The sequence below is a fragment of the Lissotriton helveticus genome, chromosome 9 (genome assembly GCF_964261635.1).
Source record: "Lissotriton helveticus chromosome 9, aLisHel1.1, whole genome shotgun sequence".
NCBI lineage: Eukaryota > Metazoa > Chordata > Amphibia > Caudata > Salamandridae > Lissotriton > Lissotriton helveticus.
The window spans coordinates 1,271,269,724-1,271,288,999 of NC_136070.1; the positions used below are offsets into that span (position 1 = coordinate 1,271,269,724).

Below are 19,276 nucleotides of genomic sequence, written 5' to 3' on the forward strand. Positions count from 1 at the left end.
AGAACCGCTCTCTTGACTCCTCGTAACAGCCTGTGGTTTTGCGGTTTTTGCTGTTCACTCTCCGTACACAAAATAATGGCCTGCATTACTGTAGTCTTGCGCTGGCCACTCTCAGTACACATAATAAAAACCTGCATTACTCTAGTCTTGTGCTGGCCACTCTCAGTACACATAATAATAACCTGCATTACTGTAGTCATATGCTGGCCACTCTCAGTACACATACTAATATCCTATATTACTGTAATCTTGTGCTGGTCAATCTTAAGTCTGACTTTAATGTGCTGATGAATGCAAATAACCTTTGTGCATGACCGTGCTTGCCTGTATTATTATATTTAGGCAAGATTTAAGCTTGCTAAGAAAAATAACAACTTTCCTTAGGTCCTGGTGTCTGGTATCCTACACATAAAGTGATTTTTCTAAAGATTTCCAAATATAAGGCATTTCTGCAGAAAATGTTTTGTATTTTTGCGCCAGGAGGGAATTGATCCATTTTCTTTCGTGTCATCAATCTTTGCCACAACACCAGTCATCTTTCTGTCTCTCACCGCATTTTGTACCTGATCTTGTGTGCACCAGTCACCAATGTCAAAATGGTGTTGAATTCTATGCTTCATTACTGTTAAACTTGATGAATCCTCGTCTGATTGCAATTTGATGGAATAGTGGACTGGAAAATATCAGTGCCATTCTTTTAACCCGTCCTGTGGTGTGGTAAAGAGTCTTGTGCTATGGCCTTTAGAGCATGCATTTGCTTTATTTTATTTTCCTTCTAGAAGTATTTTAATCACGTAGTTAAGGATTTCTTTGGTTATTTTATATCCTTAAGGAGGAAAGGATATCAAATTGATAGGGAGTTTTTCTTCACGTTACTAGCAAATGATGGCTTTTGCTTGTGGAGCTTCTTATGGAGCAAATTGTCTTGTTATATCTCTTCCCTAAGAGTCCTAACTGTAAATAAGTGTGTTAATTGTGATATATAAGAAATGTGAAACTCTGACAGTGAAAATTATGAAATCCCGGTTGGATTAGTGGATAAAGAAATTTGTCAATAGCAAACACATTCATCCCTCACACCTGTTTCCGAGTTAGGAAGAGTGATCAAAGTGCAAATGGAAAATGGGATTTTTATTTATTTATTTTGAGAGTTTTATACAGCGCGAACAAGATCTTTGCAGATATCAGAGCGCTTTACAAGTAAAAATACAAAATAAAAATACAAAGTAATAAAGCGTATATACAAAGTAATATATGAGGTAGTTAGGTACAAGGTGCTAGTTACATAGGTAGGTCAAAGGACATGATGTAGGTCACAGGTGTGGTAGTGTAGGTACACTGAGTATAGACAAACAATTGCGTCAATAGCATAAAGTGCAATAACATGGAGCATATACTTGCTTAAGCGTGTTTAGAGTATTTAGAGTTTAAAGGTGGGCCAGGTTGAGGTGGGTGTGTGCAGGATGTATAGTCCCACAGGTGCGACAGTAGAAGGGAAGTAAGGATCGTTGAGGTGGAGAGGGTAAAGTGTGCAAAGTCAACCAGGTGCGTCAACAATATAACAACTGGATTAGATGTTTAGGTACAGTTAATATTTTCAAACAGGTTTTTCAGATAAATTCCAATTAAATTATCAGATGATTGTCTATCCAATTAAAATTTCAAAGCAGGTTAAAACCTAATCATAGGCATACTCTACAAGATATATTATAAAACATAATCGACAATAAATTTGTAGCAATTAAATATTCCCATGTTATTAGTGCTCCTTACATTTTTAATAGTTTTGAGATGCATGAAATCATGCTAAGACGGATGCTTTGTTGAGTAAATATATGCATGCAAACTTTAATGTCCCCTGCATACAACTGATATATCTAAGCGGTGATTCTAGGACTTTGCTTCCTTGAGTCTCATCAGCTCTGTTTCTTCCTAAAATACATCTTACAGTTGGATCCTAGGAGGTTTCAGGAGTCACTCTTGTCCATCCTGTAGGATCCTGTACCCCTGGCTTTGTGTTCTATAATATCTTCTCTGCACAATCAATGCCAAAGCGGCCAGAAGGCAAATGCCACAGATCCCACCAATGAGGGCTGAGTTTGTAGACAGCTTCTGTTCTTCTTGATATCTTGCCTGCTTGAGGATCATTCCTGAAACATGGAACATAATATCATATTAATAATTAGATCTGTAGAAATAACCAACAACAGATGGTCATGGAGTTTAAGAAACATGTTTGCCAAAGAAGCCTCCATGAAATTAAATTGGAATGAGGGCTTTGAGTTGTTCTGTTTCGTCAATATTTTTTGTTAAAAGCCCCACGTGAGTTAGGAAAGGAGGGAAATGATGATTTAGCTTCAGAAAAATATGCTCATGCACCTGAAACATACCAAGCTTTCGTTTATTAGGGAGGAAATATTAATGATTGTATAATGAGTATGAAAGCATAGGGGAATGAGTTGGATTAGAGATGATTTCCAGGATTTATAAAAAATCAAAGGAAGCAGTGAGATAACAGAGCATCACCACCTCCACCCATGCAACCAGTTGATACTCAGCCAGGAAGGTGCCTTTGTAAGAGATGCAATAACTAGAGTGGGTGAAGCTACGTTTGCCTGGAAGCATTACCCAAGCATGACTATTCTTGATAATAGTTGGAGAAAATATGTTTTTTGTAAAAAATGGTCTTTGAAAGAGGATTTTCAAATGCTAAGTGTTTTCATAAGATTTTTCCACTTTTTAATTTAAACCTTGCAACCTTCTTAAAGGTTGGGAAGTTGAAAGATTTTGCAAAAACCTTCTCTATATTTGTGGAAAAAAACGAAGTTTAAAGTAACATTATAGTTAGGTTAATATGTCAGTGACAACAATAACGTTTTTGAATTAAAAAAAAACACAGACATGCACCAGTTTTAGTTAGCAGGGCTAAGTGCAAATTGCTCCCCTGCCATGCACTGCTTTTGACCTCACATATTACATCACTCTTGACATGTTCTATGACATAATATATGACATCACTGATGACATCTCAAATGACATCATTGATGACAATACCAATAATATAACTCATTACATCTTCCAAGCTTCCTTTGTGCACATTACTCTATAAACTAGTATGGCATTAGAGGCCTGAAAGTAAGTACAAAATAGCTCAGAATAATATGAAGCATTAATACCAATACAGATACAACTCCCTTAGGTGTAGCCAGCATGTGTTATGTGCAACATTGACCTTATCACATGCACTTCACAGGAAGCCTAGCTGACATTAACATCAACCATAGATTTATGTGAAATACTCTGAACACACGGTTTTCAATATGTATACAACTGTTCGGAGGAAGATGAGTTTCTCTAGATGCTCAAGGCCTGTTACATAACTAATGCCCTACTATGAACAGTTTTTACCTGTATCAAACCCGTCACAGTCATTGAGCTAACAGTGAGAAATTAAATTGGTAGAAAAGTGGGTACTGCAAACACTATTTATAATATGGAGACAGTTTACTCTGTACCAACTCTCATGGGAAATACACCACAGAGTATTAGAAAGTATCTACTGAGAACAGTGGATGCTCTATGCATAACCAGTCCAAAAAAAGACTATTCACTTAGAATAACCAAGGTGCTAAAGATCATACTACCTGCAGCCTTCATACTGTGATGAAATGTTTACAGGTAACCCATCTTATGAAGCAAAATAGGCACATGTACATAGGTTAGTACCTGGTGTACGCAGTCTTTTGTGTTATGTAGAAATTGTTAGGCTGAGAAGATTCTGCCCAATAACTCAAGGCTGCTTACGATACTAGGGCCCTCATTTATGAAAAGTGAAGCATTGCTGCGATAAAACAGCGATGTGTCTTTTTTCATTGCACCCTCCTTGCGACACCAATGATGCGTCATATTTACAGTATGACGCATCATGTCGCAAGGAGTTACAGATACGTTAGTATTCCTGACGTATCTGTAGGCGCAAAAATGATGCATTGCTGGAGTGTGTCACAAAAGTGACGCAACTCCAGCATTGGGTCATTACACATGGGCAAGTCCCATGTTAAATGTGCCTGCGTCAGTCTTACACCTGCCATGAGGCAGACGTAAGGTATTGACAAATTTGTGTCCTAGAAGTTGCGCAGTGAAATCTTATAGATTTCACTGCGTCACTTCTACAACCCTTTCTTGCGTAGGATTTCATCCCCTGCATACATTATACCTGCCGCAGGTATGATGTGGTGCAGGGGTTTACAAAGTGACGCATCTACGTAGATGCGTCACTTTGTAAATATGGCACAACATGGTGCATTTTTTACAGCGCTGGTGCATCACAAAAAGTGATGCACCGGCAGCACAAAAGTGACTTAAGGGCTCATAAATAAGCACCTTAATATGTAGAAAATAGAATCTTTGCCCTGTTGGAAACGTTTTCTGCAGTACCAGAAACCGTGTATGGAAAATGCAGTTGCCTGCACATAGAGTTATTCTTCAATACAAAGATTTAAAACGTGTTCAATGCCTCTACACACCTATGATGCATTAGGAGCATATGAGCTTTGCATACACTTACACCAATTAGCGGGAAACAGGCTTTACACAATTAGATAGGAAAATAATATGGTAGTTACCTGCCACTAAGTTAGTTATAAAGCAAGCACACTCTTTGGATGATGTCATCAGTGATGTAATCAATGTTATCATAGAACATGTCATAAGTGATGCAATATGTGAGGTCATAAGCAGAGCATGTTGGGGATGCAAGTTAATGATAGCTTAGCTAACTACAACTGGTGAATTTCTTCTGTGGTTGTTTGAGTTCAAAACGTTAATGAGATAATCACTTAACTGAGAAATTAGTGGAAGCGATAGCGCCCTATGCCCTTGCCACGGAAAACTTTCTTCTCCTAGCAGATGTTAATTACCATCTCGAACAAACCATCAACCCTCATACGATAGACCTAACTACCAGCCTGGAGGCTATACAATTATGTCTACTTCCTACTGGTCCAACCCATATAGCCGGTCATACTCTTGACCTTGTATGCACCAACTCTCCTAAGGTAACGATTATACAGACTGACCCAGACCTCTAGACAGACCATTTTATCATAAAGTTCGCTATAAATGGTTCTCAGGCCCCGGCAACCCGCCCGGCCAAGCTGAAAAAAAGCAGACCATGGAACAAAATCACCATGTCAGCCTTTGCCGCAAATTCTTCCCCTCCTACCATTTCCCAATGCACTAACCCTAGCCTAGCCGCTGTGAAACTTGAATCGGCTATCACGCTTGCATTAGATGACATAGCACCCATGCGTGAATCCAAACCTCCGAAAAACAATTCACCCGTCAGAGTTGAAGCAAACAAAATACTCCACTAGGATGGCAGAACGGAAATGGCGACGCACAAACAGTGCTCAAGACAGGGAATTATATAAAACTGCACATCGGCAGTATATGAAGGACATTGCCGAGGCAAAAAAAGTCTACCTAGGCAACAGGATCACTCTTGCAACCAACTCACAAAGAGAACTTTTTAACATTGTTAAGGAATTCACGACTTCTTCAGGAACGCAGCAGGCGCCCCCCGACACCAAGGACTGGGTGGAATCTGTAGCCTCCTACTTTCATGAGAAAGTTAATGACATTCATAAACGGTTCCCTCAGTCAACGACAAAAGGTGAAACCACCACCCCATACGTTAATAGGCAAAACATCCTTAATAATCACTCTGCCATGCTAAAACAGTTTTCACCCTTGTCAGAAAAAGAGGTGAACCAAATCTTGTTGAAAATGAAATCTGGAGCACCGGGAGATCCTGCCTCTCTGCAAGTTATATCTAAAATCTCCCCAGTTCTGATCCCCATCCTAACTAACATTTTTAATCAATCGCTACAGCACTGTGTTGTCCCCGATTACTGGAAGGAAGCAGTAATCAGGCCTATCTTAAAGAAACCCACGGCTGACCGGGATCAACTTGTAAACTACAGACCCATTTCCCTTTTACCACTCTTTGGGAAAGTCATGGAGGCACTAATAAATAAACAGCTCATCGCCCACCTGGAGTCCAACAAACTCCTCGACCCATCTCAATCCGGCTTCAGGGCGTTCCACAGCACGGAAACGGCCCTGCTGGAGGTCGTGGACAATATAAGATTGTCTTTGGACTCAAAAAAGTCAGCTATACTGATCCTGCTAGACCTGTCTGCGGCCTTCGACACCATCTCGCATCGCATTCTGTTAGAGCGTCTTGCCGAGGTTGGTGTCGAAGGCGCCGCACTCCAATGGCTGTCAAGTTACCGTGGCAACAGACGATCCAGGGTCCAATTAGGCTCCCACACTTCCATTTTCTACGAAAATGACAAAGGTGTCCCTCAGGGATCCATTTTGAGCCCGACCCTTTTTAACATTTATGTTTCCCCCTTGGCAAAGATCATCTGAGAATATGGGTTTGGAACTGTATCCTATGCTGACGATACCCAAATCCTCGTCACTATCAACCAAAACCCTGATGATATAAAATGTAGGTTCAAAAACTGTATGATCAGTATACAAGAATGGATGACCAGAAATTGCCTTATGATGAACGCTGGAAAGACTGAGGTCATCCTTTTCGGTAAAGCCGACCAAATTTGGTCATCAGACTGGTGGCCAGTCTTCCTCGGTCCCTGCCCAGCCCCCAAGCCCTTTGTCAGGAATCTTGGAGTAATATTAGACGATAAGTTGACCATGTCCGAACATATCAGGAAAACAGTGGGAAATAGCTATGGCCAGATGCGAAGTCTGAGGAAGATCTTTAAATGGATCCCACTCTCAGCACGCATGCCCCTGGTACAGGGACTCATTGTTAACAGGATGGACTATGGAAATGCTCTTTTTTCAGCCATCAACCTAACACTACTGAATCGACTACAGGTCCTCCAAAACACTGCTGCCAGGCTAGTACTAGATCTGCCCCCTCGGACCCCCTCAGCAGCCTGCCTCAGGACTCTGCACTGGCTCCCCATACAAGCACGTATAAAGTTCAAACTCTGCTGCCTAGTCCATAAGGCTGTAAATGGTTATGGACCTGTCTATCTCGAACATAAGCTCAAGGCCCATGTCCCAAGTAGGACGCTACGCTCTTCCAGCAAAGCCCTTCTCTCCGTACCCAGAGTTCGAACAGTTAGAAACGGAGATAGAGCCTTCAGTAAAACTGCCCCAGAAGCATGGAACTCCCTTCCCATTCAGTTGAGGTTAGAGCCCGATCACATGAAATTCCGAAAACAACTAAAAACCTGGCTCTTCTAGCCAGCTGAGCCTCCCTGCTTCCTGGACCAGTTGGTCATACGGATCCTCTGTGCCTGCCAGCGCTCTGAAACCTTCGGGTGATTTGTGTGCGATACAAATGAATTAAAAAAAAAAAAAAAAATGATAATATTTTATTACCATAGCTAAGCCCCCTCCCGAACCTTATTAGGCCTCGGGAATCCCATGCTCTGGGGCCAAATATAATTAACAAGGGGAGGGAGGCTGAGTGGCTCCCTTCCTCCGAGCCTTCATAGACCCCGGGTACCTCATGTAAATGTAAATGTATTGCGATTTATATAGCGCACGTATCACCCGAAGGCATCAAGGCGCTTGCCTTGGGAACCCGTCCTGGTATTCCCCTGTGAGATAACCCCAGCAGGGTATCCACAAGGTGAAAGCCAGGCATCCCGCCGCGAGGGGCCGTAGTGGAGATTAAGCAAGCTATTGCCCAGAGTCGCAGAGTGTGAACCTGTGAATCGAGTAGGCACCGGAGCGAGAATTGTCGAGTCCGTGGAATTTTGAGCCCGAGACCCGCCGAGGCGGGGAATCGAACCCTGGTCCAGGACCGATCTCAGCTTCCGATTCTGCCGCCTCTAACCCCTGAGCCACACTTCTCCACTAGCATCCATCACTCTAGCAATTTTTTATTTAAAAGGGGAAGAGGGCTGCACGACGCCCCTCCCCTTAGATTTTGACCCCGGGGGATGGGAATCCCGGGGCCCTAGAAGGCCTGGAAAACGAGGCGTGCTGTCCTCCTTCCCTGTTAAATTGTATGAAAATGGAGAGGGTGCATGCGCACCTTCCTCCCTAAGGCTTTTTGGGCCCCGGGACCCATCCCCTGGGCCAAATGTAATAAAAAAAGGGGATGAGGTGTGCAGCCATTCCTCAACCTTATTAGGCCTGGGAAGGTAACCCCATCCTGAGGAGCTGAGTAATTGATAAAGGGAGGTTACACTGCTTGAAGTCGACAAGGCTATTCGGAATAGTAAGGGAGGAAAAGCCCTAGGACCAGATGGGGTCCCGGTTGACCTGTACAAAACCGACCCTTCATTATGGAGTCCCCTCCTGACTCAGGTTTTTAATGCATCTGTAAAGGAAAGCACCCCATCCACCTGGGGTGAGTCCATAATTTTACTGATTTACAAGAAGGGAGATACAGGAGAGGCTAAGAACTACCGCCCTATCTCCCTTCTTGATTCATCGTTGAAGATTATGAGTAGGATTCTTTTATTATGTCTGGAGGAATGGGCCGAGGCTAATGGCATCCTTGCGGATTCCCAATTTGGATTCCGCAAGGGCCTTGGCACTATCGAGCAGTGCATCAATCTAGAACTAATTATTGGCAAATACACTAAAGCCAAGCATGGCTCTTTATTTCTCTGCTTTGCTGATCTATCCAGCGCTTTTGACCTGGTGGATCATGCTCTACTGTGGTCCACTCTGCTTGAATAGGGAGCCCCTGCTACAATTATTTATTTCCTGGCCAGATTATACAATAAGTTGTCAGCCCAGATCCGTTATGGCCAAGCAGGGGAATGTACTAGGAAGGTTAAGGTTAAATCTGGAATCAGGCAAGGTTGTGTTTTAGCCCCGTTACTTTTCTCCCTTTTCATAAATGCCATGGATTCCGAGCTGAAGAAGATCCAAGCTGATGCACCCCTAGTTGAGGGCCAAGCGATCCCGGTACTGCTATATGTGGACGATACTGTTCTACTTTCTAGAACTCCAGTAGGTCTGCAGAGATTAATGAATTGTTTCTATGATTTTATAAAGGGGAGGAAACTTAAAATTAATAATTCTAAAACTTTTATTATGGCATGCGGGAAAAAGGTGAAAAAACGGAGACCATTTAAGTTTAGGGATCACACAATTGAAGTTGTGGATAAATTCTGCTATCTTGGAATTACATTTAGTAGCAGTGGCACTTGGTCACCCGAGACCCTTAATATTAAGGCAAAGATGGGTAAGGGGGCCTCAGGGTTTTTTAGATTTGCTTCTAAACTAGGTAGTCGGCGTCCACTAGATATGTTAAATATATACCGACATAGATGTGCTTCAGTGGCACTCTACGGGTTGGGTGTCTGGGGACATTGCCAACAAGGGGATCTGCAAGTTGTCGAAATGGCTTTTTAAAGAGACTTCTTTGTCTTCCAACATCGGCCTCAAATGAGCTGGTTCACAATGAGGTGGGGTTGGAATATTTGACTGACTTAACAGGACTGAGACCCCTTATGGCCTGGAGGTCCATTTGGGCCAAGGACGAAACTGGTTTTACCAGGAGAATAATAAAAGATTGTCTCTGCCTGGATAAATTAAGCCAGATCCCTTGGCTCAAATATGTCTTGACCTTATATAAAGACGTGCGTGGTTTGGACGTCTCCGTTGACCCAGTCAGCGCCACTAACATCTCAAAACAGGAACTCAAACTTGTCTTTTTGGGGGATAAAGCTAAACTACGTAGAGAAGCAAGTTGCCAGTTTACCACACATTTATTTTACAATTTTAACAACTTGGCAGGCTACGGCTTTTCCAATTATCTTAAAGTAGTCACTAAGCAATCTCACCAGTATGTTCTTACTCGGTTGAGATTGGGCATTGTTCATAACCTGGTGGCCTTCCCCCTGATGAAAAAACATACGACAACACCCTGTCCATGTGACGGAACCTCTAAACAGAGCACGTTGCACTTTCTGCTAATCTGCCCCTTGTTTTTACATCTTCGTATTGCTTATCTCAAACCCCTTTTTATTAAATACTCTGTGTCTACTGTTACAACTGCTATGAGACTTTTATTTGCTCTTGATGTTTTGGATGTCTGCTTCTACACTGCAACCTTTATTCTAAAATCAGTGACCGCCAGGAAAAGTATGGAATTTATGTCCCAATTGTGAATATACCCTTTCCTGTATTAATTGTTGCTATGCCGTTTTTATTCCTCCCCTTTGTGCAATTGTACTGAACTCTGTATTTTATATGAATTGTTTTAATAATTTTTATTGGTGATGTATGTAATATTTTGTGTGCTTTTATGATTGTTTATTGAATGATCGAATAAAGCTTTCAAACCGAAACCGATAAAGGGAGGGGCCATGCAGTCCCCTTCCTTTTTTTATTGTATTTGGCCCCAGGGGATGGGATCCCTGGGACCTATGAAGGCTTGGGAAGGGCGGCCACACGCAAAATAAAGAAATGGGAGCCAACAGGAAGTGGGTGGATTTTCTATATGAGATTGTGGGATAATACTCAGGAGGGGACGAAAGTGTGACAAAAGTGTGCACCTGTGCTCCATAGGGCCTCTGTGAAGTGTCAGTAGTGTGGACCAGGGATGATCATTTGGGCATCAGATCCTATTGATGGAGCGAGATTTGGAAATAATTTTATTTCAACTCGTGAAGTCATACTTCCATAATGAAAAATAACTTTATTAACGTTTGGTGCTGTGTTTGTATTAATTCAACCTAGATTAAAGTTACATTACACGCGGGAAGTTAACATGTGTGCTCATAAACATGCATAATTGTTGCATCTTTTGTTCGTGCAAATTAATAAATTAAATGTGTCCTTTTGTCATGTTATAACTAATTGCGGCTGTTTTTAAAACATGTGCTTGTTTTGCTTTCCTTGTCTATGTGGTGTCACTCTATTTTCTATAGGTGCATAAAGAATTTCGATGGATTTAAAGAAGACTGGTAGATATAATGCTGCTTTAATTGTTTGCTTTGGCTAGGTAATTTAGACTAATGGGTTAATCATTAGCAATGTTGGGTGGCAACAGAACAAATAATATTTCTTACATTAATTATTCTTTTGTATTTGTTTATATATTAGTGGACGTTAAATTGACTGCTTTGGGCCTGGTTTACTCGAGTTTGCAAATAATTTCTGCACGGAGCAAGAGAGAGTCCTTTCAAAGAAAGATTTCCTTTCGATGGCAACATTTGGAAAGCGTGGTGTGTTTCTAGCAGTCTCCTACTCGGACAAGGCCAAGGCGAGGAACCGGCAGGAGGAACATTTGATAACTTCGCATCCGAGGAAGCAAAATGACACGATGAAAATTTTATGCAAGAAAATGTTGCAATCTGAGGAAGCCTCGGAGCTCGAATACTAGAGACAATGGACTCTAAGAAAGTGACGGAACTGATGTTTTGAAAATGAGGTGACATGTCACTTGTCACTCGTGAACCAATGGGACTCCGACTTTTGCAGAAAAGAATTACTTTTACTTAGATTAGCTTAGCGCACAAAGGTATAAAAATCCATTCTCTATAGAAGGGTCACGCTTCTGCTTTTGCTGACCTTTGGATGAGGGTGTCGTGCTGATGGACTTTACTTGGAGCATGTAAGAGCCCTCAAAGACTTTACTTTATTTCCATTTATTTAGCTTAGTTAGGGACTTAGGTTCTGAAAAAATGCTAAACTAATAAATACTTTTGCAATAATAATTTTGAAACTTATAATGTTTTTACTTGCAATAATTCTAATAAAAATGCTTTAATAAAAATTACATTTACGAAATTATAATAAATAGCTAATAAAATCTTACTTTTGAAAACAAGCTGGTCTTGACATTTCATGGGTTCAGGTTACCATTAGCTAGATTCAATCGCCATAAGTGGCTTAATAAATAGTTAGGTTTATTGAAATGATGATATCCATTTACCGCGGTTGTATATAAATGTATATAAATTGTGAATAGGTTAATTAGGCCACATGGTTCAGTTGGTCATAATATGTCATGTTTGATAAATGGGCTTTTGTGTTTAATTAGTGATTATTAGTATAAGTAGTAAAGTTGGGTAGCGTAATTTATGACATATTTTCTATAGGCCGCTGGATCAATTACCTTGGTAGCAGAATTTGATGGTTGCTATGGTAACCAACATATACGGTAGTTACATAGGATCGATGTCTAACATATGTTGAGTCAGTTTTCGTGCTATATGTAAGGTTTTTTCCAGCAGCGTGAAAATTCCTTGTTGTACCGGTACAAATTAGTGTGATGAGAAGGTAGTCACACAGCACATTTGATCTGTTTCAGAGTAGTGGTATTGCCGTGTATCACAAGTGTTGTCGCCGTGCAACACAAGTTAGGGTTAGGAGTGAATGTTGTATAGTGAGGATTATCTAAGAAATTTGAGCAGCATGAGTATAGGGACAATGAGCCTGTTATAAAACTCACTGTGATAAGAGTAATAGTATATATTCAAGCTTGAGTGAAGGGTAAGATAACGCCGGTGTATGATTATCTATAAACAGGTGAGAGTCCTGTAGGGATAACATACTTAATATCTATAAACAGGTGAAAGTCCTGTAGGGATAGCGTCGTTTATTTTATTAACGGTGCATGATATCTATAAACAGGTGAAAGTCCTGTACAGATTTCATGTGTGTTTGATTAGGGATACTTTCCGTTTGAAAGTGCGTAATTGTTTTGTAAGAGTGTTCAAGTTTGAATTGTCACTTGGATGTGCATTCTGAGGGAAACGAGTTCATTATTACTTGTTTGAAGGGTAGAGTAAAAGGATTACTTTATCGGCAAATGTATATTCTGTGAGAATAGCGTTGTCTAGTCCACGTATAGAATTCTTGTATGATTGAAATTCTATCACTTTATTAGAGAAACAGACAGATGAGTCTTTCTTGTGGTTGTTGAATTAATTTTAATTGAAAAAGCGTTCTTAAAATGGCGCTGTGAAAAGTTTTTGTAAAGGAGGGGTGAGCGCTGAGAGTGAGACACGAGAAACCGCAGCAGCTGTGTATGTAACACGGTTCACGCAGTGATTGGGTAGCATACGTCACAGGCTGTGTTCTGATTGGCTCTCGTAACTCTGACGTGCTGTAAGCTGATTGGTTCTTTGAGAAAGAACAATTTCTATTCGTTGAGCAAAGTAGTGACGTAGCTCAACTCTGATTGGCTTGTTGGTGTGTTTCGCGCACGGATTGGCTAGTGTTACGGAACATCCAGGAAATATTTTACGATTATTTCCTCTAATTGGATTTGATTTGAAAAATGAGTTATTATTTTAAACATGTTGGGAAAAAGCCTTCAATGCTTCAAAGGTTTAAAAATTTTATTTCACCTGACAAGAAAATAATAACGCGAGGTGGTAAATTGCTTCATAAATACAAAACACCTGCAGCGTATATGGAAGGTGAATATGGATATCATACTGTTTTGTGGTTTGATGTCTGGAAGCATTACACTAAAGACGACGATGTTTTAACTTGGCCAGAAGATGGTTCATTTAATATAAAAATTTTAAGAAATTTGAGAGAAAAGATGAATGCTCTTATACCGAAACCGAGACCTACTCAATTTGAAGCTTTAGTTGAATGGGAGGATGAAATGTTTCAACTTCAAAGAGAAGCGAGTGGTATTAAAAGACCTCCGAAAATACCAAGCTATAGACGAGAGACACATGAAGATAGAATGAGAATGTGGAGACAGGGAGACATGTGTGATGGTCTCTATTTAATTAGAGAAATGGTTTTAGGATCTCCTGGTAAAAAAAGATCTGAGAAGAAAAATAATGTAGTCATAGAAAGTGAATCTGAAGATGCAGTTTTAGAAGAAATTTTTACTTCTAATAAAAGAAATGAACCTTTGAGACTTCCTCGATCATGGTCTACTCTGATGGTTTCTACTGAAACCACACCAAGTGCTCCTCCTATTATTGAATCTCCAAAATTGTACTCTAACAATTCAGAATCTTTTGAAACTCCAGAAAAATCAGAAACTGGGACAAATGCTGATGTTTACATTGGGGGTAAACATTTTTCGTTAATTCCAAAGGAAAGGGAAGCCCCTAAAAATTTAATGAGAGAAATTAGGGATGAGGAAGTTGTAAATACTTCAGAATATTTACGATCCAAGGAGGAATTAATTAGACAAATAACTAAAGGCATGGAAGCTGTGACAGTTCCAGTAACTATTGGTCCTGTTCAGCCTGTTTTTGAACAAAAAGAAAATAATAGGACAAGTTTAACGATCCCTTTAAATGCAGAAGTTCAAAGGGTTGCTGAAATATTTTATTCAGATTTATCTGAAATTAATCATGAGAAAACGAAAATGCCTGATTTAACTTTCAATGAAGGTTCTTTTAACAAATCTCCAATGGGTGCAGAATCTGATACTGAAACTTCTGAAAGAAGAGGGTCAAATTCAAAACTTGATGTTGCAAAATTAAAAGCGAATTTAGAAGAATTAATAATTGGTACAATTGGTTCTGACAGTCTAAAATTTTGTCGTGATGATGAACTACTGTTCATCTGCAAGAGTATTCAATGGAAAACAAAGAATAAATATGATCAGTTGGAGGAACTGGCAGCAGAACTCGAAATTGATTTAAGTAGACAAAAGAATTTTGGAAAGCATTATAGATTAGATTTTACAGAAAAAGACATTGAGAATTTGAACTTAATAGGAAGAATAATGCACATAAAAGGCTTGATTGTTTACATCAAAAAGCTTGGTGAATTGAGCAAATGGAGAGTGAAGTGGACTAGAAAGAAGGAGGATGAAAAATTAGAGAAATTATCAAAACAATTTCCAATGAGAGAAATTGCTGGTGGAGGTTATGTTCATGTTCCTTGGTCGAGACAGGATATTTTACTTTTCACTAACGATTTTCCAAGACTTAGAGAGAAGCCTGTTGAATGGTATCGACAAGTAGACAGGTTTATAAAAGTTTCAAAAGTTTTGTGGATTGATCTGGATGGATTTTTCGACATCGTTGTTCCGTCAGATCTTTGGACAGAATGTAAAATTGCTATAGGTTGGCCAAAAGAGGAACCTGAGCGAATTAAAGAAACTGGTGCTCCAGCTCCAATAGTAATGGATTTTTACGGAAAGGTGATTTATTGGTTAAAACAAAAAATTGCTCCAAAGGAAGTGGATTGGGTTAAAATAGATCGAACTAATCAGGAACCTAAAGAATCAGTTCATTCATTTTATGAAAGGTTACTATTAGTTTTTAAACAATACAGTGGCTATGAAAAATTAGACGAAAAAGATATGAGCCATTTTATCTACAGATTTGTTTATGGTCTTATACCTGAAGTTGGGGAAATGATTAGAAATAATATTGTCGGATGGCAATCACTTTCAGTTGACGACATTTTGAGAAAAGCAAAATACTGTAGTGATGAGTTAGAGGTCAAACAAAAGAAGTTGAAATAGAAAGCGATGTGGGCACAAGTGAAAGTGGCTGAGCAACAAATTGCCAGTATAATATTGTCGGATGGCAATCACTTTCAGTTGACGACATTTTGAGAAAAGCAAAATACTGTAGTGATGAGTTAGAGGTCAAACAAAAGAAGTTGAAATAGAAAGCGATGTGGGCACAAGTGAAAGTGGCTGAGCAACAAATTGCCAGTCTTGAAAATAAAAATGCAAATTTTATTCAAAATCAAAACATGAATCAGGGTCAAGGGAAATTTAAATTTAATAATAATAAAAGATATAATGCTAAAGTTGATGATTTAAAACAGAAATTGCCTTGTTTTAATTGCGGCGAGATTGGACACTGGAAGATTGAGTGTAAAAACCCACCCAGAAATTTTAAAAATCCATTGTTAAACCCACAGATGCAGAACAATGTTGATCTGCAGCAACAGCTACGTTTGCAGCGTAAACTGAATGACCTGAGTCTTCAGCGACAGCTACAAAATCAATTGATTCAACAGCAGAATCAAATTCCACAGCCTCCCTTTTCTAATTCTGGGGGAAGTCAAAAATATAATCCAGGTGTTGGATTTGAAGGAGATGATCAGGTAATAAGGACTCAAAGACAAATTGTGCAAAATGCTTCAGGACAGTTTTTGTTAACAGAGAATCAAGGAAGTGATTCTGATGATTACTTCTGACGGTGCCCGAGAGAGGGGGAAGAGTGTGTAATTGGAGCCACTCTTGAGGTTGACCAGTCTGGTCCATTTGTAAATGGGAAAGTTAATGATGTAGACATCACTTTTCTAGTGGACACTGGTGCTACCCGTTCTACTGTTAGATCAGTGGAAATTGAAAACCTACCTCTCTCTGGGGAAACCATCCAAGTAGTCGGAGTAAGTAATCAACAAATTAAAACTGACTTAACAGATCCAGTGCAAGTTGAAATTGAAAATTTTAAAGACAAACATAGATTTGTAGTTTGTAATAGCAGTCCAGTGAATTTATTAGGGAGAGATATATTGTGTAAGATGAATTGTAGAATATATTGTTCCCCTGATGGAGTAGAATTACAAACAATGGAGGAAGATGGTTTGTATAGAATGACAATGATGTTAGTAGAAACAGAAGAAACAAATTTGTTTCCTGCTTTTGAAAAAGAAAACCTACCTGTAGAACTAAAAGAGACAGTCAAAGCTGAGATTTGGGATTTGACTGGAAATGAGATGGGTCTGATGAAACATATCGATCCAGTCAAAATGTCATTGAAACAGGGAATAGAATTTCCAAACATTCCTCAATATAAAATGAAAGCAGAAACTATAGAGGGTGTTATTCCAGTGATTGAAAAATTCATTAAACAAGGTGTTTTAAAAGAAATTGAGAGTAGCCCTTGTAATTCACCGATTATGGGAATTAAAAAAATCAAATGGAACATATAGAATTGTTCAAGATCTAAGAAAGATTAATCAAATTGTAATTCCATGTTGTCCTGTTGTTCCAAATCCAGCAGTCATTTTATATCAGATTCCACATGATGCTGAGTGGTATACTGTCATTGATCTTTGCAATGCATTCTTTACTGTTCCTTTACATCCAGAGAGTCAGGAAATTTTTGCTTTCAGGTTCCAAAATAGGACTCTTGCATGGTGTAGAATCCCTCAAGGGTATACAGAGAGTCCTTCTATTTTTAAAGAGTTGTTGAAGAGATCTTTAGAAGATCTAAATCTACCTGGCAGATCGACATTAGTGCAATACATTGATGATCTACTAATTGCAGCAAAATCGAGAGAAAATTGTGTGACAGACACAATTGTACTTTTAAATCATCTAGCTGATGAGGGACATAAAGTGTCTCCTGCAAAATTGCAGTTTTGTAAACAAGAAGTGAAATATCTTGGACATAGATTTGCAAAAGGAATAAGACAGGTAACAATTGAAAGAATTAAAATGATTCAAGCAATGCAACCTCCAAAAACTCAAAGACAGGTTAGAATGTTTCTAGGAATGGTTGGTTACTGTCGACAATGGATAAGTGGATTTTCAGTAATCGCGAAACCACTACAGAAATTAACTAAATCAGATGTAAAAGATCCAATTGTTCTTAATGAATCTGAGTTGGAAGCTTTTGAGAATTTAAAGAGAAGCTTATGTGAAGCTCCAGCTCTAGGCATGCCAAATTATGAAAAGGATTTTGAATTATATTGCAGTGAAAGAGAAGGATGTGCATTGTCTGTACTAATTCAAAGGCATGGAAATCTGAGAAAACCCATTGCATACTTTTCAGCAGTTCTTGGTCCTGTTGCAAAAGCCTTACCAGGTTGTTTAAAAGCAGTTGCAGCAACTAGTGTCAGTTTGGAGCAAAGTGAAGGAATCATAATGGGGTTTCCTGTAAAAGTCTATGTTCCCCATTCAGTTGAAATACTCCTGACAAGGAGTAAGACACAAGGATGCGTTACAGGACTCACTACCCACTTGGGCTAATGACCCAGAAACGGTTATTGAGCAATACCAAACATGGGTGGGCCAGGCAGCCAATAAGTTGGTACCTGTAAAAAATTGTCCAGGAACAGAAGCTCCCCTTCAGCACCTTGGTATACCGAGGAGCTAAAAAAACTAAAACAGCAATGCAGAAATAAAGAAAGAATCTGGAGGAAAAAATATGATAATGAAAACAGGAAAGCATATAAGGAATCTCTATCCCAATATAAACTCCTGATCACAGAAACAAAAAAAAGGTATTACACAGAGCAAATTGAAAATGCAAAAAATTCAAATAAAAAGCTCTTTGAAATAACTAAACATCTGGCGGGATGTGCCCCAGACCTTAATCCCCCTTGTTCACAAACTTTCTGTGACTCATTGGCATCCTTCTTTTTCACCAAGGTGAATGACATCTTTTCAGCATTCAATCTTGGAGTTAACCATGGTAATGAAAAAGTAAATATACCTTCGTTAAGCAATAACCTCTCCTGTTTTGCAGAGGTAACGGAGGATCAAATCCAGAACATTGTTAAAACGATTAAATCTGGATCGGCCCTGGACCCCTGTCCGCTGAACACCCTTCGTCTGCTAATGGACACTATGATCCCAGTCATTACCCAGATATGTAATCTAATGTTCCGTACAGGTATCTTCCCTAACTATCTAAAAAAGACCTTAATAAAACCTCTCTTGAAGAAGCCTGGCTTAGATAAAACCGAACTGAAAAATTATAGGCCCATAGCAAACCTTCCATTTGTTGCTAAGATAGTTGAGAAAGCCATGAATGTCCAACTTGCGGAATACATTGAGCAATATCATCTGCTCGATGAAACACAATTTGGATTCCGCAAGTTTCATGGAACAGAAACTGCGCTCATCAAAGCGGCGGATGACATTCGACTAATCAGAGACCAGGGTGGCACTGCACTACTGGTTCTCTTAGATTTGTCGGCCGCCTTCGACACGGTTGACCATAAGATCTTAGTCAACCGTGTCGAAAAAATGGGCGTGCAAGGACTAGCAAAAAAACTATTGGCATCCTTTCTGACAGGGAGATCTCAGGCCGTCACAATGGGCCAGTTCACATCTGCTGAGTTATCACTGCCATGTGGGGTACCTCAAGGTTCATCCCTTAGTCCGACACTATTCAATATATATGTGTCGGACCTCGCAAAAACCATCAAAGCGCACGGGATGAACCTTACCTCATATGCAGATGATACACAGCTGATACTGGCTGTCAGAAATGATGGGGAAACAGTGGCGGAGAATTTCAAAACAGGCATGCTGGCCATTGGACAATGGATGTCTGCAAACTGTTTGAAATTAAATTCCGAGAAAACC

At 39.7% G+C, this 19,276-nt stretch overlaps 1 protein-coding gene across 1 annotated transcript in view; it reads right to left on the minus strand.

Moving 5' to 3' along the window:
- Positions 1-1,566: 1,566 nt before the first annotated feature.
- Positions 1,567-19,276, minus strand: part of LOC144783416 (uncharacterized) — a 182,528-nt gene continuing 164,818 nt past the window's right edge. The window contains 1 exon segment of the mRNA XM_078662404.1: positions 1,567-2,150. Within this exon segment, the coding sequence (XP_078518530.1) occupies positions 1,975-2,150 (176 nt within the window). The 3' untranslated portion in view covers positions 1,567-1,974.